The 25,539-nt window shown below is 35.8% G+C and overlaps 1 protein-coding gene across 4 annotated transcripts in view; it reads left to right on the top strand.

Moving 5' to 3' along the window:
* GLCCI1 (glucocorticoid induced 1) overlaps nt 1-25,539 on the top strand; it is a 79,498-nt gene that overhangs the window by 11,498 nt on the left and 42,461 nt on the right. For all 4 annotated transcript variants that reach the window (XM_045578380.1, XM_036429323.2, XM_045578378.1 and 1 more), the window contains exon 2: nt 18,847-18,998. In XM_045578380.1, the coding sequence (XP_045434336.1) occupies nt 18,847-18,998 (152 nt within the window). The remainder of the gene's footprint in view (nt 1-18,846; nt 18,999-25,539) is intronic.

Here is a 25,539-nt window from a genome sequence, read left to right as displayed (position 1 = left end):
TTCTATAAAGTGTGTTTCTAAGTTACATTTAGAGTTCTGCTAAGTGAATTTTGGTCTAGTAAGGCTCCATAGAATTAACTTCTGAAGCTGTTATATTTAGAGAAACTTAAACCATCATGCTTAAAGCTTGGTGGTGGATTTTTCAGTTAAAAATCTAAATGTTTTTATAGTCTCTCATAAAGATCATGATTATACTAAGCTACAAGAAAGGAGAAAGTAAATTACATATTAATTTGTGCTTCATTATAATGTAAAAATTTTAAATTTTAGAGCAGATTTTGCAGTGGTTATTTGCTTTAGAATGTCTAACTTATGTGCAAGTAAAATTATTCAATTTACAAAAGTGTTATTTACACAAACTTTTTAGGAAGTCAGTTACACAAGGTTGAGGTTTATCTGAGGTTGTAAAAACACATTACTGAATAGTGTAATTTCTTATTGCTGCGTAAAATATTTTAGTGACATTTAGTAGCATTAACTAATATCATAAGTTATTAAAATGAGCATGAATCGATCTTTTCCATTCCCTTTCTAGTCTGAGTTTAATGATTCTAAGAAATTTGGTATTGAAAGAACCCTAAAAGGGAAATACCTCTTATGCAATAATGATTTTATTTCTCACATTTCTCTATAGAAACATATGCTTTTAAATTAGATAAATATTCCAAGGTTTTTTCCTAGAACATTTTGCTCTTACAAAAAGAAGTTATTACTTCAGTTATAATTTCCTAGCAAACTGACTCTAACCAGCTTCACGAGGATATATTTCTTCCATCATGAAAAACTTCAACAAAACTTACTCTTTTTGAGATCAGGAGGATAAAGCAATAACTAGAGTATGCATAATTAGACTAGAAATATGATTAGTGCTATGAATTATAATTTTATTTATAGTTGTATATTTCTACCATCAAGATTTAACTTAAAGTTTCTGTATAAACTTAAAGACCAGCTAATTAATTGGCCAGTTAATCTGTATATTCCCAAGGACTACTTAATGTGGGTGTGTATATGAGTATAAGAGGAAGAAGGCCCTAAAGTTTACATTCCTTTCGCAGCTATCACTGGCTCATAATACTGTAAATAGTTTTAATATGGGAAGTGGTGGTGACTTAGGGATTTTGCTTGTTTTATTAAGGTAAAATCAATAGACAGGTAACTAGATACAATTCTGAACATCTTCCTTGTGACTATGGGAAAATTTATAATTACTTGTATATTTCCTTCCTGGAGCCATGTCTTTAGTTGAATTCTTTGATCAACCAGTTTACTTCAGAGTTGTTTAGTAAAAAGTTTGTTGGGTGGGTTTGGACAAACAAAATCAGTTTAAATATAAATTTCCTTTTCTGAATCATCTAACACAGCTTAGAATGACAGTCCATTTGCTGTTTAAGTTCTTAACAAATGTATGATAATTTTCTCTATTGGAGTTAGCTTTGTGCTTTTTGATCAGGGATTTATGTTATTTAAATTCAGAATTGAAAAAAGCATTGAAAAGTATTAATTGCATTTCTACTGATGGAGTGGGAATTTTTATAGGTGGTACCTGTGTATGCAAATTAAAACAGACATGATCTTTACATTTTGCAAGTTTAAATATTTATATATTTTAAAATATTTTTAGAACTGTTTTTGCATGTTTTGCTTATTATCTTTACCTGCTTGCTGGTTTTGTTACCATCTGTACAAAAACTTTAAAATGTATTCAGCCTATGTTTCACTGAGTAGAATATATCATACTCTCTAAGTTAACATACTTTGAAAAATTGGCCTAGTATATTTTTCTATTCTTTGGATAAAAAAAACAATAATTTATTAATAAATTTTATCCTATAAATTAAAAATTTGGGTCATGTGTTTTAATTATTTATATGTAAGAAGATATGAATAGAAGTACAGTTATCAAGATGTGTATCAGATTATTTAAATTTAAACTTAGAGACTTGGTAGGAATGGAGTTGAATGGTTTCTATTTGCTTATTGGCACTGTGGAGCACAGCCTGGATGTAGACTGTCAGACCCAGAGCATTATTGGATTGGGTTCTTAATTTCTTTTTTTTTTTTTTTTTTTTATATTTTATTGATTTCGTACAGAGAGGAAGGGAGAGAGATAGAAAGCTAGAAACATCGATGAGAGAGAGAGTCATCGATCAGCTGCCTCTTGCACACCCCCCACTGGGGATATGCCCGCAACCAAGGTACATGCCCCTGACCGGAATCGAACCCGGGTCCCCTCAGTCCCCAAGCCGACGCTCTATCCATTGAGCCAAACCGGTCTCGGCATGGGTTCTTAATTTCTTGCCAGCAAAATCATTGACTTTTCCTCCTTCCTCATTTCTCCCATCCTACTGATCACTGTATCTTATCCCCTCTCCTCAGAATTATCTTCTGAATCTAGTGGCTTTTTTCCATTCCCTTCATATCTTAATTACTACTTGTTGCTTGGACTGTTGGAACTACCACCTCTGAAGTGGTTTCCCCTGCCGTCAGTCCCCCATCTTTAACTTAGCTATTGCACTGCTATAAGCATAGTCTTTCTATACAAAAAGAAAAAAAATCTGAAATTCAAAATCTGTAGCTTAACATAAAGGACTTATCTCAGCACCCTCCTTTGTCTACCTTTCATTTCTTGCAAACTAAACTCTCTTTTCAGTTGAAAATGCTATTATTTTATAGACCCATCTATCTTTTGAATACATATATATTCCTTGTCAGGGTAAAGTAATATCCATTGCTTTAAATTTGATTGTTAGTTTATTCTATCTGTGGTGACAGTTTATGATAATTAAGTGAGACTTACTCTAAAATTTGGCTCAAACTACTCCAAGGGTAATTCAAACAAATGATAAATGAAGTTAAGCCCTTCTCTAGTAGAGACTTCTGTTTATTCACCAACCCGTTTTCTTTTCCTCTTGATCCCATATCTATTCTATTGTATATATACTTCCTTTGTAGTTAGGCTAGGCTAAATGACATACAGCACTTTCATCCTTGTTCAATAAAAAAAGCACTGTTGATCCTCCTTATTTTCTCTTTCCTCATCAGCCAGCTATATGCGGAGATTCTAGCAGAGGACTCCATCGAAGGTGGAGTCATAAGATGAAGAAAGTTTGAATTCTGTGAATGATCATGTAGAAGGCCATCTGTCAGCCATGAACATACACATTGTCATTTTATTATGATAAGGCACCAATTTTTAAAAATTGTAGCTGCTAGCATTAGCAGCTTTTTTGCACCTCAGAATTTTAAAAAGGTGGTTACCAGCTGCTCCTACTAGAGCTACTTTGAAGTTTACCTTGGGAATCCCACTCTTTCTTCATCTGATCCATCACATTGGCACTTGGGGTTCAGTGCTTCTGTCAGTATACAAAAGACGCTTTATCAAGTTGATTGTATGAACTTGGTGGAATGTATTTTTACACAGTTTGCAATTTAGTCTAAATATGCTACTTCACTACTCTTTTATTAAAGACTAGAGGCCTGGTGGGGTCCCTTGGCCTGGCCGGTGATCCAGGCCTATTGGAGGGCCAGCCAGCTGGAGGGAGGGACCCCGGGAGGTTGGCCAGCTAGCCCCCTGATTGGGGCCTATTGAGGGACTGGCTGGCCCAAGGGAGGGGCCGCAAGAGGTTGGCTGTGCTAGCGCACTGACCACAGGGGGCAACTCCTGCATTGAGCGTCTGCCCCCTGGTGGTCAGTGCCAGCCATAGTGACTGGTTGACCTGTCATTCCAATCCTTTGGTCATAAAGGTTGTTTAAGCATATAGATAGATAGACAGACAGATAGATATAGATATACATATACATATAGATATATTTCATTCTCAAGAAAAACATTGCTGAGATTGCTAAGATCTATCGTTAGAATGAATCTTCTGTTTATGAAATTGTGAAGGAAGAAAAAGAAATTTGTACTAGTTTTGCTGTCGCACCTCACTGCAAAAGTTATGGCCACAGTAGTTGATAAGTTCTTAGTTAAGACTGAAAAGGCTTTAAATTTGTGGGTAGGAAATATGAACAGAAAGTGTGTTCTGACTGACGGCAGTGTGTTGTGCCAGAAAATACTGAACCTATGCCAGGATGGTTCCACAGATTTAGGAATAGGTTTGGCATGTTATTTCACATCATCACGGTTTGTTTTTATAATTGTTTTATTTTTATTAGTTATTATCACTAATCCCTTACTGTGCCTAATTTGAAAATTAAAATTTATCATAGGTATGTATGTATAGGAAAAAACAATATATAGGGATCAAGTACTATCGATAGTAAAGAAAAACCTGCCAGCATTTACTAATCTGTTTTATCATTAATAAATGATTAAGACATATCTGGCAGAGGGTGGGCTCATTCCTAAAATCAAGGCTTTTTTGTTTGGTTATTTCTAAAATTAAGGCTTTTGTCTTTTTGTTTAGTTGTTTCTCTAGCCCTTAGCACAACTACCCATGAAACATTTTTTTCCCTCATTTCTCATTCCCTCTATACTTTCTTATACCTCCCCACCCTCATCCCAGAAATCACAACACTGTTGTCCATATCCATGAGGTTCAAGAAACATTTGTTATTGTGGATATCATTTGTCTATCCTTTCCTTAGTCTTTATGAAGCAAATGTTCATAAACTAGATATTACCTGGCAGGTATTTTGGACCTCTTTACCAAAGGACACTTTTGCGAAGAGTCTCAGCACTCTTCATATAGTGCATATTCAAGAAACATAACACTTTTTATATAAAATAATAAGACCATTTAACAAATACATAAACTTCTCGTCCTGCCAGGCATTCTTACTTTCACAAGGCTTACTTACTGTTGCTTAAAACAGCTCTGAACTTTTTTGGAAAATGGTCCTTTAAATCTACATATATCTATATATCTATCAATATCTGTGGTTCAGGCATCCACTGGGGGGTCTTAAAAAGTATCCCCCATGGAGAGAGAGGCAGATAAGTGAGTTATTTGACATCTTAATGGAAAATAAGCAAACTTTTATTTATAATGTTTGAAGATATATTGTTTAGTATTTTCTCTATCTCAACCCTATGCAGAAAGGGTTAAAAAATTCTAATAGGTGAAGAGGCAGAGAGGAGGGAGGAAAATACAGTTTACCAATCTTAGTATGGTTTTGTTTTCCTCCTATATTGAGTCTTTCCAGTATATATGGACATGTTCAATTTTTTTATTCCAAGTGCCCTAGCTATTCTAGGTATTGTTAAGAGTCAAGCTATATTAAAAACTATAGTCTGGTATTCACTTTTATCATTTAAGGAAAAAACATTAACTTAGATGCCAATAACAGTAAACTGTGGAATTTTGTGACTTTACTCCATTTGTAGCTCCTTGGGCAGTGACATTTTGACTGCAGTACAGTTCAGTCAATACTATCAATGAACTATTTTTGACTAAGATTATAATAGCCAGTTCTGTGGCTGTTGTAGAGAAATAAGGTGTGATGCTATTCTAAAATATTTTATGACACGCTTCCCCTACATTTAGTCGTGCCACCAGTCATTTTATTTTTTATTAAGTTGCTTTTTTAGCCCTTGGCAATGTTTCCTGGCAACCTTTTATGCACAATATTTGTAGAATTGTTGAGGTGGAAGGTGTTCTGTGTATGCAAACACAGAACTGGTTTTTACCCTGTTCTGTTTCACTCCATGGCCTCCACAAAGGTGTCATTTGTGTAGACTTTTCCTTCAGGATGTTTCCTGCAACTTTTGGCTGTTTCCGACTTTAATGAAGCATTCAATTTTGGATACATGTCTACTTGACAGCTACATATTTGATTCTTTGGTGTCAATATTTATAAAAGTAAATGCTAGAATAAACATCTGTGCTTGCTTATTTCTGAAGCCTTCATTCTGTTGAGTCTTTTGATTTTGGCTTTATTCTAGAGCAGTGTATTCGTTGTGTATTTTCCAGTTAACAACATGTTCACAATTGCTGGATTTAAGAACACAATGTGAGGGAAAATACAGCTTGTAGGCTGGACTTAATTTACTTAGCTTCTCAATTAGGGTCTTTTACATTAAGCAAAACAGTGGCACCTACACATATTTCAGTACAGATTTCTGTTTATAATTTGCCTTTGCAGTCATACCTTACTGAAGTTAAGCAATTGTTACTCTTTTCCTAGGCCTTTCTCCTTAATCTCCTCTACATTTATAGAATTAACTACTTAACTCTATTATTATGATACTAGAAGCCCAGTGCATGAAATTTGTACATTGGAGGGGTGTGTGTGTGTGTGTGTGTGTGTGTGTTTCTTAGCCCAGTCTGCACCCTCTCCAATCTGGGACCCTTTGAGAGATGTCTGACTGCCTGTTTAGGCCCTATCCCTCTCACAATCTGGCTCCTAACTGCTCACCCGCCTGCCTGCCTGCCTGATTGCCCCTAATCACTTCTGCCTCCCAGCCTGATCACTCCCTAACCACTCCCCTGCAAGCCTGATCTATGCCTAACTGCTCCCCTGCAGGCCTGGTCACCCCTAACTGCCCTCCCCTGCTGGCCTCATCCCCCCAACTGTCCTCCCCTGCAGGCCTGGGTCCCTCCAACTGTCCTCACCTGCTGGCCTGGTCCCCCGCAACTGCCCTCCCCTGCAGGCCTGGGTTCCCCCCACACACTGTCCTCCCTCTGTAGGTCTGGTGGTCCCCAACTGCCTTCCTCTGCTGGCCAAGTTACCCCTAACTACCCTCCCCTGCATGCCTGATCGCCCCAACCGTCCTCGTAGGCCTGATTCCTCCCAACTGCTGTCCCCTGCTGGCCTGATCACCCACATCTGCTGTCCCCTGCTGGCCATCTTGTGGTAGCCATTTTGTGTCCACATGGGGATGGCCATCTTATGTGTTGGGATGATGATCAACTTGCATATTATCTCTTTATTATATAGGATTATGAGCTAATCTGTAGTTGTTATTTCCTAAGCAGAATGTTTATAGCTTTGACTTAAGTTTGGATCTTACCATTGTTTATAAATTGTATGTTGTTAAAATATATTTGGATTTAGAATTCTACAAACTTCCAGGATAGATATCATTAGAACAGATGAGTACTTGTCAGACTGTGGTGTTTTCTGTCATATATTAAGTCATTATTCTTTATTCAAATAGAAATAAAGATTATGATTTTTTTTAAAGATTCTTATTCAGAATCAAGAACTGTAGTTGTCAATATAGATTTCTAAAGCTCTTGTTTTACAGAGTATAAATTGATTGTCCTTTTGGAGTAGTGTTATTTCCATAATAATAATAGTCATAATCAATTCTATCTTGGCCTTGAAAATTATTTTAGGACTCTTTGTCTTTAGTGACGTGTCTGGTAGATGATGGGATGATGTGGAAAGAGCCTGGTTATTTTTGTCCCTTCAAAAAGAAGGCCTTTTTAGATTTGGCCCCTTGCAAGGTGAAGGCCTCGTCAAGGCTTCTTCCCATCTAGTCTTATCAACATGACTCTCCAGCCTCCCCACTGCCACGCTGCCTTCCACACCCCAGGGTCCATTCCCCTACCGTTTCTAATGTTAGCTCCACCTTTCCTCATTAAAGGAATTCTTCTTCCTTGATCCCTTCCTCGTTCTTGTTGTAGGCTTCCACAGGATGCACTTGGAAACTGCTCCATGATTGCCAGCTCTAGTGGGAGGGGATAGGCAAAAATTCTACTGATAGAATGATTATGAAGCATCCACTTCAGTTAGTTTCTTCTATAGATAAGGCAGGAACTGATTCCTTTACCTGGCTAGGTGGGAAGAAAATATACCTCTCTAAAGCTAACATTAATTTTTTTCCTAAATCAATATAAAAATTTAAGAAGATAAAGATAAAAGTTTAGAAAATCTATGTATCTGGTTTTAGAAGGAATTTTATAACTCACATTTGGTTAACAGATAGTTTGGAAATTCATAGTCTTAAATTCACATGTACTGAGAGGATAACTATGAATTTTCTATTCTTCTCTGGTCATTTCTTTCAAATAGTGATGGAAGACTTGCCTTAGAGATACTGAGCTGCTGTCTTCTTTCAAAGTTGTTATCTGTATAACCTCCCAGCAGTCCTTACGTGAATTCTTTTCCAACCTGTTCATTCCATGATGCTTATTCTCTAGTTGATTCTTCAGGAAGGACTCATAGGAACAATATTCTTGGAGTTGTGAAGCAAAAACTCAGATAGTCTTTATCATTTATCAAGTAAGCTCTTATACTTGAAGATCACGTTAACTTTATTCCAATGTGTTTGATATAGGCTGTTCTAGATAATTTTCCCTAGATATATGTATGTTCTTTGAATATGCAGTTTCAAGTTATCTTTTTATGATAGTTTTTTGTATTTTTTTTACTTGGCTTATAGGGATTCCTATTAAGCATAGGTTGGACTGTCTTATTTATGCTACACACTAATAATTTTATTTTGGAATATTTTCCCATCACCATTTATCTCCCTTATACTCTCTTCTACTTTCACCAACACCCCTGAAATCTTTGTATCACTTTGTTAAATTATAAAACTTATATTATGTTCCATTTTTTATTTTTGTTGAGAAATTACCCATGGTGTTTATTGTAAGTTAGTCTTCATTCCTAAAATAAGTTTATCTTTTATTTATGTATGTTTCCTGAGTTTTGTCACCTTTCCTTTAATATCTTTTTTGCCCTCAAACACATTATTTCTAAGTTTTCCTAATTCTGAGGTTTTTCATCACTTCTATCATCTAAAAAGATTACTAGCTTGTTTTGAACTGTGAGGTTAGTTTTCATATTATATGATATAACATATCTTTTTGGTATTCTTTTGTTATCCACAGAGACATCATTTATTCCTTTTGCCCTTTTATAATATAACTAGAGGCCCGGTGCATGAAATTCATGAAGGGGGGAGCTCAGCCCATCCTGCACCCTCTCCAATCCCAAACATCCTTTTCACAAACTGGGACCTCTGGCTGCCTGCCTGATCACCCATAACTGCCTCTGCCTGATGGCCTGATTGCCCCTAACTTGCTCCCCTGCCGGCCTGATTGCCCCTAACTGCCTCTGCCTCAGCCTCCACCACAAAGGCTTTGTCTGAAAGGATGTCCGGGAGACATCTGGTCTATTCGATCTAATTAGCATATCACCCTTTTATTAGTATAGGTAATGTGGAATTAACTTACTATTCTTTCCCATTACTCACTTTTTAAGTGAAATGAATTTTCCTATACTTTTAGAAGGGAAGGAACATTTAGGATACCTTTTCTAACTTCCGAGCTCCAGTCCTCCCACTTCCTTTGTTTTTGTAAAATGACGTTAAAAAAAAAAAAGTCCCATGCTTCTGTGATCAACCTCTTTGATTCCATTCCCCAACTTTATCTCAACTATCTCTTTTCTTTGCTTTTATTATTCTTGTTCTGTTTAGTTTGGATTCAACTCCCAGTAATTTCTCCTCAGCATTGGACTCTGCATTGCTAGCAGCTTTTGTTTGTGAGATTTGAGACTAGCCATATTGTTACTTCTGACTTGATTCAGGTGGGGTCCTCTTGTATTTACTTGAAAGTTGGATCCTGTTGAACCCCCTACCAATTTTGACTATCTCAGAATCCCCCTTTATATTTACCCATTACTGATCATGTAATTTTTGTTCTTTGAACTATCAGACGCTTCTCACTAATTTTTGATGCTTTGTCCCTATTTGCTTATATTTGACATTTTTGCAGGGCAACTTTATGACATTGATGTGTTGTAGATATTGATCTGGAGTCTTTGATATTGCTGTCCTCATTGCTCTATCTTTATGGGGAAATTCAAAGTCTTTTCTGTTACCATCTTTCTCACTTTCAGAATATTTTAACAAAACTTTTATGCAAGGAATTATCTCAAATGTTGAGTTATTGTTCTGCTTAGTGGACAAATAATGCTGTGTATATTAGAAACTTGCCATGATATAAAAACTAAGAGACAGGTTAGTATTATAAACTGAAACTGCTACTGGGAACAAAATAGAGGGGGGTGTGTGTGTGTGTGTGTGGGCGCGCGCGAATTTCTCTTTGTGGACATGTATCAAATAAAAGCAGCTGAAATTTTTAGTAATACCCTCTACTAGAAGAATTTTTTTCTATATTTAACTTTCTTAATTCTCATTAGAAAGTAAACTTTGAGAGTAAAATGCCTTAATGTAATCACAATTCTGGGAAAATTATTCCCTTCTTTAAAAAGCATGGACTTTTGTCCTGGCTGGGTGGTTCAGTTGGCTGGGTTGTCCTCCCATGCACCAAAGAGTTGTGGGTTCAATTCCTTGTCAGGAAACTTACCCACGTTGCAGGTTCAATTCCTAGTTGGGTGTGTATGGAAGGCAACTGATTAACATTTCTCTCTCACATCAATGTTTCTCTCTCTCTCTCTCTCTCTCTCTCTCTCTCTCTCTATCTCTATCTCTATCTCTCTCTGCCTCTTGCTCTCTCTGTCTCTTTCCAATCAATGAAAACATTGCCTCTGGTGAAGATTAAAAAGAAATCAAGAACTATCAGCAACAAAATTATCATGCTGTGGTGAAGATACTGCCCATTCTGTTGCCTTTACTGTAGACTTTTTTTTTTGTTTTCCTTTTTAAATTGGAATATAATAGTGAATCAATATAATCTTGGTAAAAATAACTTCCAGCCATGAAACAAAATTTTGTGAAATATTTTGTCTTCTGATTAAGGGATATTTGCTTTCCTTTCACTTATAATATTGCCTTCCATCTTTGATCCTCTTGTTTTGATTGTTTTATAGTTCCAATACTCTGTGATTATTTCTTTAGCATTGAACCTTTTATTCCTAATGTATTTTAGATGTTTGGAATCTCTATTAATGAATTAATTGGAAGTTCATTAAGCTTATGTATGGAAATTTCTACTAATTATAGCTTTGCCAGGATTCCTTAAAGTACCACCATTTTGCAACCAGAAGAAATGAACTTTAAAATCTTTAGCTTCTCATCTGCCATATGTGTAAATTTTTTTTTGTAGATATATTTCAAATGTCAGAGCATCATTTTAATTTATTGTGCTTGTCACCAGGCTTCATAGCCATTTTAGTGAAGTTAGCTTTACAACCTTCATCCAAAAATACACTCTTGGGTTTTCTTTGAAAATAGGCTAAAGGCCTTCCTCCAAATGTCTTATTTCAACTTATATGTCATTTGACACAGATTTAATTGAGTGAGCTGTACCTAAAGAATCTTTCCTAAATGCATGCTTGACTACATTTTTTTAATTGTTTTTCTTAACAGACCTCAAGTTACTGGCTGTGTCAGGCCTCATTTGGTCAAAAGCATGTTTGTTTCTCTTGTCAGTTTCTTGATTGGTTCCTTTCCAGATTTCTGTAGGGCAGCCATATGGTCATTTCTGCATGTTTTCTAGATTGCTGCTGTGGCAGGATTCCAAGTCTGGTTGATTAGTGTTTCACAATCTACTCACAATGAGATGGCTTTAGTTTTTGCCCTTTATAGTTTTATTTTAGATAGTGTATTCCTATCTGGTGTCCTTCCTGTCTTATCTGAAGTTCATTTAATTTTGATGATTTTATTTTACGTGGCTTTTCATCTTCCTATATGTCAAGGAAGAAAGACCTATAAAGGCCATTGGTGAAGTGCCTAGGTTATGCTAATTTTGGAAAACTGAATCTAGTAATAATTCTCCTAGATAATCAATATTAATGTATATCAGACTGGCTAATGGGGTATATTAATCTCCTTCTACTGGTTTTTCTTAGTTGTACAGTCCTTAAAATTTTTTTAAATTTTATTTTAATAGTGATGTTAAAAACAAAAATTATCCATGACACTTATTAAAGAATGGTAAGGCAGACTTTCTTCAGGGGGACTATCATGATAGGGACCATTACTATTGGGCTCAAACTGTGAATACAACATGAAAATTAGGAAATTATAACTAAGGAGTAGAGTGTATCTGGGGAAGTAGGGTCAGTGGATGGAAAATTACTAAGAGGAAATAAACATTGGGATAAGGGAGGATTCTGTCTAGAGAGACTTAGAATTGTTTCTGAAGGCAGGCCAGGGGATGATGAAGGAAGAAGAACCTAATCAGAGATCTAGGGTGATCAGATCTTGAGGGTGGGGATTTTGGTCAAACTGACTTAGTAAGATTCTTGCCAAAATTGGACAATGTGGAGACAAACAGGAACACTCAAAAGTTGAAACTTGGTTGAGAAGAGTTCAGAGGAACCTAACCAAAGTTTGGTCAAGGTTAGACTTTTTGTCAGTGATACTGTAGTTTTCGAGAAAATAGCTGTCATTCCAGAAACACTGAGGCAAATTCTTGATCCCTGCTAGATTAGGAACTGTATCATTTCAGAGTATTTTGAAGTTGAAAAGCAACTTAATGTCTTATGTTCAGTCTCTGCTCATTGAATTTTTATTTTGATGATGAAGGTTGAAATTATGTGAATGAGTAAATTTATGTGTGATGAATAACTCATTGATTTTTCTGTTAAAGATAAATTATAACAATATTTTCAGATGGGCTAAAATTTTTAAACCAAGTTAATTATTAAAATCAAAATTTTACTTTGCTCATATGTTCAATTTATAAAGGAACCTACTTAATGTATTTTTTCATACATCATAATAGGGACCATATTTTTCAGGAAGAAAATTATTTATAGTTATATTTTATTTGGATGCAAAATGCCCTGTTTGGATGGGAGGATCTTTCTAAAAGCGGCTATATTGAACTTTGTCTTTGTTACCTCATTTTTCTAGTGTTCCTAACTAATCTACCTAGAGTGCTCTGTATTTAGGTTTGAAGATTCTAAGTGTCCTGGCTGGCATTGGTTTTAGAATGGGAACTTTTGAAGATAATAATAGATGTTGAATTTATTAGATCCTAGAAGTGTAGCCACTAGTTACAGTGGGGTTTTCTTGGGTGTATAGTCAAACTTTCAGTGCCTCCAAATGGAGTAGGTTATTCTCAGAAAGAGATTTATTTTTGAGCACATAAAATTTTAGAGGCTCTAATTCCAATCTTCAGACATAAGTTCTCAAGCTTTTAGTAGTAGCATTAGAGTCACCTGAGATGCTTATTAAAAAATGTGTTTTCTTGGTCCCGCTACCAGAGAGTTAACAAACATTTCACTCTTTGAAAAATGCTCCTTTTAGACTTCATTGATTCCCAAATCTGGTGATGCATCTGAATTAATGTAGTTTGGTCTAAAAAATATGTTTCTACCTGGTTCCATCCTATAACTACTTAATTAGAACCTCTGGGAAGGTAGCTCATTAACTTGCCTTTTTAACAAGGTACCTGATGATCTTTATACAGAAAACCATATCTCAGGATCTCATCCTTGAGATTTATTGCTTAGAACTGTGGTCGGCAAACTGGGGCTCCTTGGCCCCTTGAGTGTGGCTCTTCCACAAAATACCATGGCCTGGGCAAGTCTATTTTGAAGAAGTGGCATTAGAAGAAGTTTTAAGTTAAAAAAAAAATTGGCTCTCAAAAGAAATTTCAATCGTTGTACTGTTGATATTTGGCTCAGTTGACTAATGAATTTGCCGACCACTGGCTTAGACTATGAGTTGCATGACAAAAGTTCTCAAGCTTTTATGTTCTAGAATCTCCCAAGATCTAATTTCTCGATGAAATATTAAAAATCTTTCTATTACTTCTCATTCATGCCCAGTTGTTAACATTGTTAATGGCTAAAAAGTATTGCCATTTCTTGAACAACATTCTTTTACATTCTTCTAAATCAATACCAAGTAATTTAAGACATCCACACACACGTATGCATTTATGTTTGCATTATGGATCAAATGACTGTTTTCATTTTGGAGATTAACAAAGTTAGGTTAAACATGATTTTGCTATGCTAACTATTAAAGAATCAAAAGATGATACACACTTTAGAAGCTTAAATTCAAAACAAAATATTACATGTGTGTTCTGATACTCTTGGCTAACTGTTAATGTGATGTTTTTATATTCAATCTAGTTTTTTAATATGAGTTTTGTGTAGTAAAGTACTGGAAAATTTGGTATTAGTGCTTAGTTATCTTAAGCATTTTACTGAATTGTATGGCTTGTGGATTCTTTATAGTCATAATCAGTGATGGATTTTGAATAAAGTAAGAACCAGTTCATTCTTGGTTTTGGTGTTGTAATGGCTAAGTTCCATGCAGTTATAGTCATTAAAGAATAGTTGAAGGAACAATAGCTCTTTTTTCAAAATGTTTAGGTAAATTATTATTTAAATGCTTTCTTTAAGTTTAGATGTGCCTTACTTATGTAATCAATGTTAATGGAAAGCTTTGGCTAATAATTATTAATTGAGACCTAACACAGACAACTGACCTTTTCTACTTACTTTTGCAAACTAAAGTAGCTATTTCATCTTTATGAACATAGGATGAAAAGATTGGAGTACAATAAAGTTCAAGAAAAGAATGTAAGCACTTGTTCTATTATATGTGTGGTTTACACTCAGTATGGATATATCATAGCACTCACAAATATTGCATCCTCTTTACCAGTTGGTAAGTTTGGATTGCAAGGTGTGGTAGCTTGTTTTATACTACTTTGTAGCTAAAATCCTTAAAGTTTCTAACATTCAATAACACTTTTTTAGTTGAATAAATTTTATTAAATTTTGTTAATTTTCCACTACAGATTAGCTTCTTACAGAGATCAGATTTCCAGCCTCACTTAGTCATCTTCCACTAACATAAAATGGCTGTTGGGAACAAATTGATTTAACATCGTATTACATTGTTCTGGCAGTTAAGATATTAAGCACTTGTCTGTTTAGAACAAAAAGGCTTGGTTTGATATTCAGACTCAGACTTAATACAGCTTTAAAGCTCTTTTACTATTATTACTTTAAAGTTGAATTTCCAATTGACTGTTAGAGAGCAAGAATTATTTTGAATAGTTCTCAGTACCCCAGAGGAGCCCCAGGCCTACCAACTGCTGCTGCCATGTGGCTTGCTATTCAGGGAAAGGAATAGGGAGGGAAAGCACAACCTGTAGATGAGTGTAACAAGGAAGCCTTTTTACATAGTGCTGCTCTGAACAGTCTCCTCCTAACAATGGTGATCATACTGGAAATAAATGAGATTTTTTCAAACTGTCATTTCCTATTGCTGAATTTAGTTATTCTGTATTTTACTCTCGTTTAAGAGATGTTATCAACAGAACTGCTAAGTGGCATAACAAGACTACTATTCTTACTATCTGTTGTCTAATTTTGCCTTGTTTGCTTTCCTGTCCTTCATTGATGTACATGTTCCATACATACTGCTGTATATTATAGTTTAATTTTATACACACACACACACACACACACACACACACACACTCACACACTGAATTCATGCATGAGTGGGATCCAGCCGGCCTGGCCCTAATCAGGGCAGATCGGGGCTGAGCCTATTGGGAGGAGAAGACACTGGCAGGTTGGCCGGCTAGCCTGCCCCAATCAGGGCCTGATCAGGGCTGAGCTGGCTGGGGGGAGGGTCCGTGGGTAATTGGCTGATTGGGGTCTGGCCGTCAATCAGGAAACAGAGTTGCCTGGGGGGAGGGGCCGCAGGCCAGTCAGGGTGGTGGGGGCTGATAAGGGGTGGGGCCAGCAGTTGGATGGCAGTGGCCTATGGGAGGGGCCATGGGTGGTTGGCCAGCCAGCCCAACCCCTATTCAGGGTGGTGAGGGCCCATAGGGGGCAGGGCCAGCTGGAGGGAGGGGTTGAGGGAGGTTGGCGGGCTAGCCCCAACCCCTGATTGCCTGGTTCACTGGCCACAGTGGGCATCATAGCCACCGGTTGTTCCTGCATTAATGGCCACTGGCTTTCTATCTATATAGATATATCTCCCCCAAAGAGAAAGTAAACTCCTTGAGAGGAGTTTAAAATTTATGTTGTAATTTTTCTTGGTACATGAAACAGCGCTTTGCATATAGTAGACATTCAGTGAGTTTTACTTAGTAGTAATGTTGAGTTTTGCCACTTATGAAGGTACTATTTTCCTGGTGCCTAGTTAGCTTAAGTAATGACAATAAGTATTTTATTGATTTTATTTCATACTTTTCATATATAATTAAATATTTACTTTAGCAATTTTGTTTATTCAAGCTCTTATAAATTAATTCAAAGATGGTTTGACTATACTATAATAATATGTGTTTCTAGTTGATAAGGTGTTCTCTTATTTGATCTGTTTGAATTGAGGTCATTATGTAATAACTAGAGGCCTGGTGCATGAATTCATGCATGGGTGGGGTCCCTCTGCCTGGCAGGAGCCTATTGGGGCCTGCCAGGAGCCTTTTGGGGCCCGCCAGCCAAGGGGAGTAACCGAGGGAGGTTGGCTGTAGGAGCACACCTACCACCAGGGGGCAGCTCCTGCATTGAGCGTCTGCCCCCTGGTGATCAGTGCACATCATAGCCACCAGCCAGTTTCTAGTCTTTTGGTCATAATGGTCACTTAGGCTTTTATATAGAGAGAAGATTAGTAGAGAAATACTGTGATCACGTAATTCAAAACTAAATATATATTCTGATCACAACTTTATGAATTAAAAACTTTGTGTTGAGCATATAAATAATGCAAAATCAGTTGATTTTCCTTATTGCACTAAATTATAACACCTGAATTGGAAGGTGATAACACTACAAATTAAATAAAAATTTGGAAGCACCAAGGCTTAGATGGTGAGGTGTTAAAAACTAATTGCTGTGATAGTTTGGGTAATAGGAACAAATCATCTTGTTGCCATAGAATTTAAAAGGAGAGAATAGGTGTACCAGGCAAGTTATAATAAAAAAGAAAGCCAAAGGGGGTCATAATGTTTAGTTTGACAGAGTTTAAAAGTAAAATGTAAATGTAACATTAAAATGATGAAGTTAAGTCATTAATGATGAAGTCATAAATTAATATGAAGCAAATTATACAGAATTAAAATGTAAATGATAAAAATTGCAAAGAATAAAGGAAATTGTTAGATCTCAATAGTACTTTAGAAATTCAGAGTACTTTTCTAAATCTGTGACAGATCAAGCAGATAATTAAATTATTCCCATATTCTGTATTTTTTTTATTTTATCTGATGTACAAGACAAAGAACTATATGTTCTGAAAACAGAAAGTATATTTTCTCCGTGACTCATGAAATGTTTAAGAAAATTTACCATGTTTTTGGGTCACAAAGAAAATTTGCAGGTAATTCCAAAGAGTAGAAATAGGTCATCTTAGTTTCTCTGCCTATCTTACCTAATAATAGACAAACATGCAAAATTGACCGTACCTCCGCTACACCCACAGCCAATCAGAGTGAGTATTCAAATTAACCTAATAAAGATATGCAGGCATGGAGAGGCCAGGAGGAGCGGGACACCTGCTATGAGGGGGAGGGAGGGTGATGGAGGGAGCTACAGGAGAAGTGCTCCAGACAGAAGCAAGGACTTGCTGGCTCCTGGGTAGCTGGGAGTGAAGCCAGGGGAAGGAAGACCTATTCTTGCACGAGAATCATGCAATAGGCCTCTCGTGGTGAAATAAAATTTCAGCTAAATAATAAAGATAGGGAGGAAATTTGGTAATTTTCAAATCTTTTCTACCACCATTGAGTCAAAGAAGAAGTCAAAATTGCAATTGTAGGATATATAAAAGTATGATAACATCAAAGTATACTGCATTTTCTTTAGAATTATGGTTTTAGGAAGATAAAGGACAGCATTAGATAACAATACTTCTTGACCTTCTGAAATGTGCAAGACATTTTGTTTGATGTGAGATATAACTCAGAATAAGACTGTGAGCCTTAGAATTTGTGACCCACTGGATTTTGTTACAGAATGCACGTTAGAGTAAATCATTTGGGGTGTATATATATGAAAAACCCTCTCTAGTTTAGTGTATGATCATTTTAATTTTCAACAGAAATACCTATGGTACCCATACGGAGAGGAGAAGTAGATTGTTATAGTGTTTGGACTGAATTGTGTATAAAGTCTGGAGAGCTTAATTCCTTTTTACCTCTGTCACCTGTTAGCAGTTCTGTTTCATTGGATACTTCAGTTTTATTCTCTGGGCTTCATCCATAAATGAGGAAGTTGAATTATAGTTTCATTATACATGCTATTTTTATGTAGTTGTAAAAAATTCATTAAGTAAGTATCGAGCATCAACTCCTTTTCAGTTTGTAAGGATTAAACTTATGCTCTGGTGGGAGAAAGAGTTCAACTTCGAGTTCCATGCAAGCAGAGTAGGGTGCATATATCTTAAGTAAGAGTTTGCCAAGTGAACAGAGTAGGTGAGAGTTCTAGGCTGAGCAAGTAATAGAGGCAGAGAAGGAAGTGTTTCACATTTGGGAAACTGCAGTTAGTTTGTGTGGCACTTAGTTAGAATGGGTGTACGGAGGAGTAGCAAGACATTAAACATTGAGATACATGGGAGCCATATTGTGAAAAATATATCCGTTAAGTTAAAGAATAAATAACTATGGAAATGTTCTTTAGCATTGGAAGGAGTTGGCACTGTAACAGTTAGTTGAAATGGATGCAGACACAGCAGTTAGGAAAGTGGCAGTTCAGGTGAGCCAGTAAGGAGTCATAAAGTCAGGGCAGTACAGATGATGTGTAGATGGGAGGAGAGGTCTTTAAAATGCCTGGCTTCATAAAGTCTGTGACAGTCCTGTAAGTGTATGCAAGATACAGTTTGTGAATGCATTTTTCTTTGGAGAGGGTCTATAAGTTTCATCAGATCATATAAGGGGGCTATTAGGATAAACATATATTGTAGAGAAAATTTATAGGATGACATTCCACAGACTATGAAATTTAAATAATTTTAAATTTTACTTTATTAGTGACTAATCTAATTTCTTTTTTTGCTTTTTATAGTGGACAGACCAAAATCTCAGCAAGTTCGAACCTCTAGTACAATAAGGCGAACCTCTTCTTTGGATACGATAACAGGACCTTATCTCACAGGACAGTGGCCACGGGATCCTCATGTTCATTATCCTTCATGTATGAAAGATAAAGCTACTCAGGTAAAATAAGCAAAGCCAAACCAGTTTTACTACCCTGCAGTAAAGAAAATGTAATTTAATAAAACATTCCAAAATTTGAAATAATAGTACATTCAACTAAATAAGAAAGCCATTTCTTTTAATAAACTTTAGATTAATTGTTTCTTATCATCTGGGTTTTTAAAGTTTTAAAATTCTGTAATATTTTAAATATATGACAATTTTTTAGACTTACAGTATTAAGAATTGCTTTCCAAGAGAAATTAATATAATGACTAGTAACTATATTATAAAATATAATTTTTGAAATTACTTATTTCAGTATTGGAAATAATTTATAAAGTATTAACACATGGCTAAGGAAATTCATGTTAAAGGTATTTTGGGTGTTTTTTTCTGATTAAAGAATGACGCATTTAAATGTGAGAGAATTCAAAGGAATGAGAACATTTTCGGCTTTGTAGGTTAGGAAAATAGAAGGATTAGAGTTTCATGTCTGAAGAATGAGGGAAGAGAAAAAGGAGCAGGGGGAATTTTGGACATGATCTATGAGGATCTTCTCAATTTTTCTAATTTTCCCAGACAAGCTTGAAACCATGAAATTAGCTTCTTTATCATCCATCCTATCAATTCTGCCTTTGTAATATTTCATGCCACCCCAGTCTTTTGCTTTTCATTCTTAGTTTTGTGAGCAAAAGGATCAGTTTGATATGGTTGGCAGTGGGATTCTCAAGTGGAAATCACTAGCAAAATTTAGTGATGTGGGCCTGGATACTTAGAGATGGACACAGATAATTCAAAACCATATTTCTGAGGAGTTGGGTTCACAAGTGTCATGATGTGTAGGTATAGAGTGTAAAGAAATTGGCTCAAAGGACTGAGGACTTAGTTTTTGGAAATGCACATGAGGGAAAGAGAGAAAACTAATGTATTCACCTGGAAGTAATAAGAGAAGGGAATTAATAACATTTACTGACTAAGTACCATGTGCTATGTATTTTATGTCCTGTGTTTCATTTAATTCTCACAATAACATTGTAAGACTACACAGGTGGAGAAGCAGAAACTCAGAAGTTAAGTGACTTATTATCATAAAGCTAGAAAGTGTTGGAACCAGGTTTTTAAGACAGGTTAATTTGTCAACCAATCTGAGCTCCAGTCTTATGCTGCTAGTAGGATAAATGGAATAATGTGCATGTGTGTGCGTATCACCTACTAGAATAACTGGCACTGTACTTAAAAATAGTGGGTATTGCCCTAGCTTATTTGGCTCAGTGGATAGAGAGTTGGTCTTTGGACTGAGGGGTCCCAAGTTCAATTCCAGTCAAGGGCACAGGCCCGGGTTGCAGGCTCGGGCTCGATCTACAGTGAGGGGTGTGTAGAAGGTAACCAATCAGTGATTTTTCGCTCTCATCATTGATGTTTGTATCTCTCTCTCCCTCTGCCTTCTTCTCTGAAATCAATACAAATATATATATTTAAAAATAGTGGGTATTTTTAGATTTTAAGAAAACCTTACCTTTTATTGAATATGCTTTGGGCTCACACTATTCAGGAACATTTTCATAAAATGAATAACATAATTTATTCATATTTCTTCTGTGAGAAAGAAGAGGAACCAGAGAAACAGCAAAAGCTAAGAGAACAGAAATAGTCTAGCCTTATATGCCAAAGGGAATGCTGTTTTAAGAAAGGAAAGTTTTTAACAGTATCAGGTGCTAAAGAGAGGTCCTGGAGAATAAGGACTGGATTTAGGGGTTAAGGGCATATTGTTTTGGAGTGTGTAAAATGGGTGAGAGTGTAGAGGAGGAAACTCAGATATTTAGCAGTTAAGAAGACAGTTATATGGAGATAACGTAAAAGAGTGCTGGACAGGTTTAAACCTGGCTGTTTCTTTGTGTGATGGGGTTAATGTAATCAAACTCACCATGACGTCATATGACTAAATACGATGTTTGAAAGTGAATGTGGCAATACACATGTGAGGTGATTAGTGGCAGATGTAGACAGGCGAAGTTATAGTATTTGCAGGGTCTGTAGCAAAGATAAATGAAGACCCATATACCAAAAATGTTTAACTTAAACTAACAAACTGTTACATAAAATATATTTATCCTTCTTAGTTGACAAATAAAATTTCATATGGATCTTGGTGTTCAGGTTTGAGCTAAGATATCCTAGGTTCCTCTGAGTTACATGCCAGAATGTATCTATATTGGCCAAGCCCACTTTACCTTCTGAGCTTAAAACCTAAATCTCTTTTTACCCTGCACACCATTCTGTACCATGAGGGGTGGTTTTACATGTGTCCTCCTCACATTCATTTTTATCTACCGTACACTCTCTCAGGAAGTGAGACCAGGGAATAGATACTTGCAGACCTTGGAAACCAGGCTTGCTACTGTTTGGAAAAGGAATTCCTAGGTCTGGATTACCCAGAGCATAGTCTGTGGCAGAGGTATGGGTTCATGGTGAGCATATCTCCTTGGTCCCAAGGTCTCTTCACCCTGTGGGGAGGGGCATAGTTTGGAGAGGGCCAGTGCTGTTCCAAGCTTGAGGTCCAGGTTAGGGGCTTTTCGTGCATGGTTCTGCATGTAGGTCATTTGAGAAATTGAAAGGAAGGCAAAATATAGGCCTCATTTTACAGGTGAGATACTGAAGCTTAGCGAAGTTAAGTAATTTGTACATGTTTATATGTCTAATAAATAGGGAGAGATTTGAACCCAGATTTGGTTGATTCACAAATCTTTTTTTTCTTCAGTTCCCCACTGCCTCTTGAAGTAACCACTGAAGTATACAGCATTTAACCTCATGCTTGCCTAACAAGCATACACAATGGTTTTGGCCCCAAGTTTATATTAATTTAATTGAAGAGATATGGATAAACATGAGATGATTTTTATTGTTATTTTCATCCCTCCTGGATTCACTCTAGAATTCTTGGGGAGGGAAGTAGTTTTTGTTTTTTTAGCGGGAATTAGTGGAGGGCAGGTGGTCCAGTCAACTTACCTTAGACCTTATTAAACATCTGGGCTCACTGATATTTTCTTCCTGTCATATTTCAGTATTTCAGCTACCTTAATTATTGAGGATTATAAATAAAATTATTTATGTTTAATATATTTACACTTCTGGTCTTTAAAAACGAAGTAGCAAAGTATCTTTAAAAAGACTGTGGACTTTGGAGACAGATCCTGTGTACAAACCAAGGCCCAATATTAGGGAACTTTCTGGGATGGTGGAAATGTATCTTTTTAAAAAAAAAATATATATTTTATTGATTTTGTACAGAGAGGAAGGGAGAGAGATAGTTAGAAACATCGATGTGAGTCATCGATCAGCCGCCTCTTGCACACCCCCTACTGGGGATATGCCCTTGACTGGAATCGAACCTGGGACCCTTCAGTCCCCAAGCCGATGCTCTATCCATTGAGCCAAACCGATTTCAGCGGAAATGTATATCTTGATAGTCGTTGCTTACATGGGTGAATGTACTTATTAAAATTTAGATCTAAGTATATACTTGTGCATTTTATTATATATATTAACTTTAAAAATATAGAACATTGCCTTGGCTGGCTTGGCTCAGTGGATAGAGAATCATCAGCCTGAGGACTGAAGGGTCCCAGGTTAGATTCTGGCCAAGGGTACATGCCTGGATTGCGGGCTTGACCCCCAATAGGGAACGTGCAGGAGACAGCTGATCAGTGATTCTTATAATTGATATTTCTTTCTCTCCTTCTCCCTTCCTCTCTGAAATCAATAAAGAAAAGTATTTTAAAATAAATAAATAAATAAAAATATAGAACATAAATATTGAACTCTCCTAAGATGTTTAGGGATGAAGTAAATTGCTGTCTGCAATTAACTTTGAAATGAATAAAAAGTAAGTTCAGTTGATGGATAGATAGATGATAAAGGAAATATAGCAAGGATTTGACTACAGAATAAAAGATGTTGGCTTTTTGAGTACTCGCTGAGCAGTTTTTTCAGCTAGTGTGTGTGTTTGACTTCTTAAAATAAAATGGTGGGGAAAAAAGTCATGGCCCACTGAATCAATCACACAGTGGAGTATTGTTCATTTATAAAAAGAATAAAATCCTGTTATTTGTGACAACATGGGTGGACCTTGAAGGCATGATGCTAATTGAAATACTTCAGACAAATACCATATGATCTCACTTATATATTTAATCTAAAACAAAACAAAACAAAAAACACTAAGCTCATACACACAGAAAACAGATTGGTGATTGCCAGAGGTGGGAGGTACCGGGTAGGTGAAATGGGTGAAAGATGTCAAAGGATGCAAACTTTCAGTAATAACATAATTAGTCTAAGGGATGTATAATGTATGGCAACAATAGTTAACAATACTATGCCGCATATTTGAAAGTTACTAAGGATAATTATTAAGTTTTCATCTCAAGAAAAAAATTTTGTTGCTATGTATGGTAATGGATGTTAACCGGAATTATTGTGATGATCAGTTCATCTATAGTAATACAAATGTAATATGCTAATTAGACAGCTGAATAGTGAAACGACCATCCAGATGACCTTTCGGACAAAGCCAGGGCGCTGTGAGAGCTGAGGCAGCCTCTGCGACTGCAAGGGCCAAGCCCCTTCCACTAATTTTGGGCATTGGACCTCTAGTAATATAGAATATCAAATCCTTATATTGTGCGCCTATAGTTGGCATATGTATTTCAGTCATACCTAAAAGAAAAAAGAAAAAAAAGCCAGTGCACTCATTCTGACAAACACACATGCTTATTTTAGTAATCATTTTGCTTGATTTTCAAAATCAGGGGTGGTTTTTTATAGGCCAAATGTCATTTCACATGGAAATGAAGACCTTGTTTTGACTCATAACCTATAACATGGTGAATTTCTTGGGTAGATTATTTAATAATTAGTTATGATCACATTTATGGAACAAAAGCTATTTGTTTATGGAGTTTTTTTTAATATGATATTTAATAATCAGTGAAACAAAGTGTTAATACAATTATATTTGTTTCAGAAAAAAAAGGTCTGCAGTTTGTTCTTTTTTCTAATGTAATCCTTAGATTGATGATATACTTGCTTCATAAAATGATTTTGCAAGATTTCCTTCCTCTGTGCTCTGGCCTGGTGTAAATATTACCTCAGTTGTCTATTACTTGGGTCTGAAAGAATTTTACTTATGAAGTTGACTAGACTTGTAAATTTGGGTAGTGTAGCTCTCTAGTAAATCTCAGTTTTTTCTATGGCTCTTGGTCTCTTTCCTTTTTTATTTATTTAGTTCAATTTTTAAATTTGTTTTGCCAGAATATAATCCATATCATCCAGATTTCAAACATATTTGCATAGAGTTTCACAAAGTACTCTTGTATAATTTTGTAAATTTTTGCATATCTGTAGTTTTTTCTCATTTTTAATATTGCACATTTATGGTTTGAGTGGTTTAATGTATTCAGTTTTATAGTGTTTAATTTTTTAAGGTGTTGGACTGATTTTTCTGTTATTTTTGTTTTCTAGTTCACTGTCCACTGACTTGGTTCTAACATTGCCCTTCTTCTGCCTTTTTGGGATTGCTGTTTTTCTAGATTCTGGAGATGAATGCTCAATTTTGGTATTTGTGTTAAGTAGTATATGTGTTTTATGCCTAGACTTACTCACTGAGCTCAGCATTGGCCAGTGTATGTTTCCATTATTTATATATTTAAACTATATGCAATTTTTCATTTTTAATCTTGTTTAACATATATATGAGAGCTTTTTGTTTTCATTTTTTAATTTCCAAGTGGTTAAAGTTTCTTTCCTAGTAATTTAATTTTTACTTTATGGTATTATAATTAGAATATAAAATTATAGATCTTTGGAAACTTCTTTGAAATTTTTTGTGTGGCCTAATATATGATTCATTTTTTCTTAATGTTCAGTATTTGAAAATGAGGTACAGTCTTTTCTTTTAGATATAGAATTCATTAATTCAATCTTATTAACTATATTATTCAGTTTCTATATAGCACCCTTTTTATTTTCTATTTTATTTTATTTTTTTAAATATATTTTTATAGATTTCAGAGAGGAAAGAAGAGGGGGAGAGAGAAGTAGAAACATCAATAATGAGAGAGAATCATTGATGGGCTGCCTCCTGCACACCCCCTGCTGGGGATCGAGCCTGCAACCCAGGGATGTGCCCTTGACCAAAATCAAACCTGGGACCCTTCATTCTGCAGGCTGATGTATGATCCACTGAGCCAAACCAGCTAGGAATATAGCACCCTTTTTAAATGTTTGTTCTGTCTTAAGCTGGCTGTTGTCAAGTTAAAATTTCTGTTGTCTGTTTTCAGTGGTCATTGCCTGATATGTCTTGATAATATTATAGATATTTAAAAATGTATGTACATTATATCTTCCTATGATTGGCATTGTTTATTGTTATAGAATACTCCTTGTCTTGATGGTTTTTCCCTGAATATAACCTTTTCATGATATAAAAAATTTAGTTGTTTATATTCCTAATGTCCAAACAGCCATCTTAAACATTTTGATGTATATACTTTTATATTTT

Source organism: Pipistrellus kuhlii, unplaced genomic scaffold, assembly GCF_014108245.1.
Source record: "Pipistrellus kuhlii isolate mPipKuh1 unplaced genomic scaffold, mPipKuh1.p scaffold_m20_p_10, whole genome shotgun sequence".
Classification (NCBI taxonomy): domain Eukaryota; kingdom Metazoa; phylum Chordata; class Mammalia; order Chiroptera; family Vespertilionidae; genus Pipistrellus; species Pipistrellus kuhlii.
Note: the sequence above shows the minus strand (reverse complement) of the source record. Positions and strands in the feature narration are given on the sequence as shown.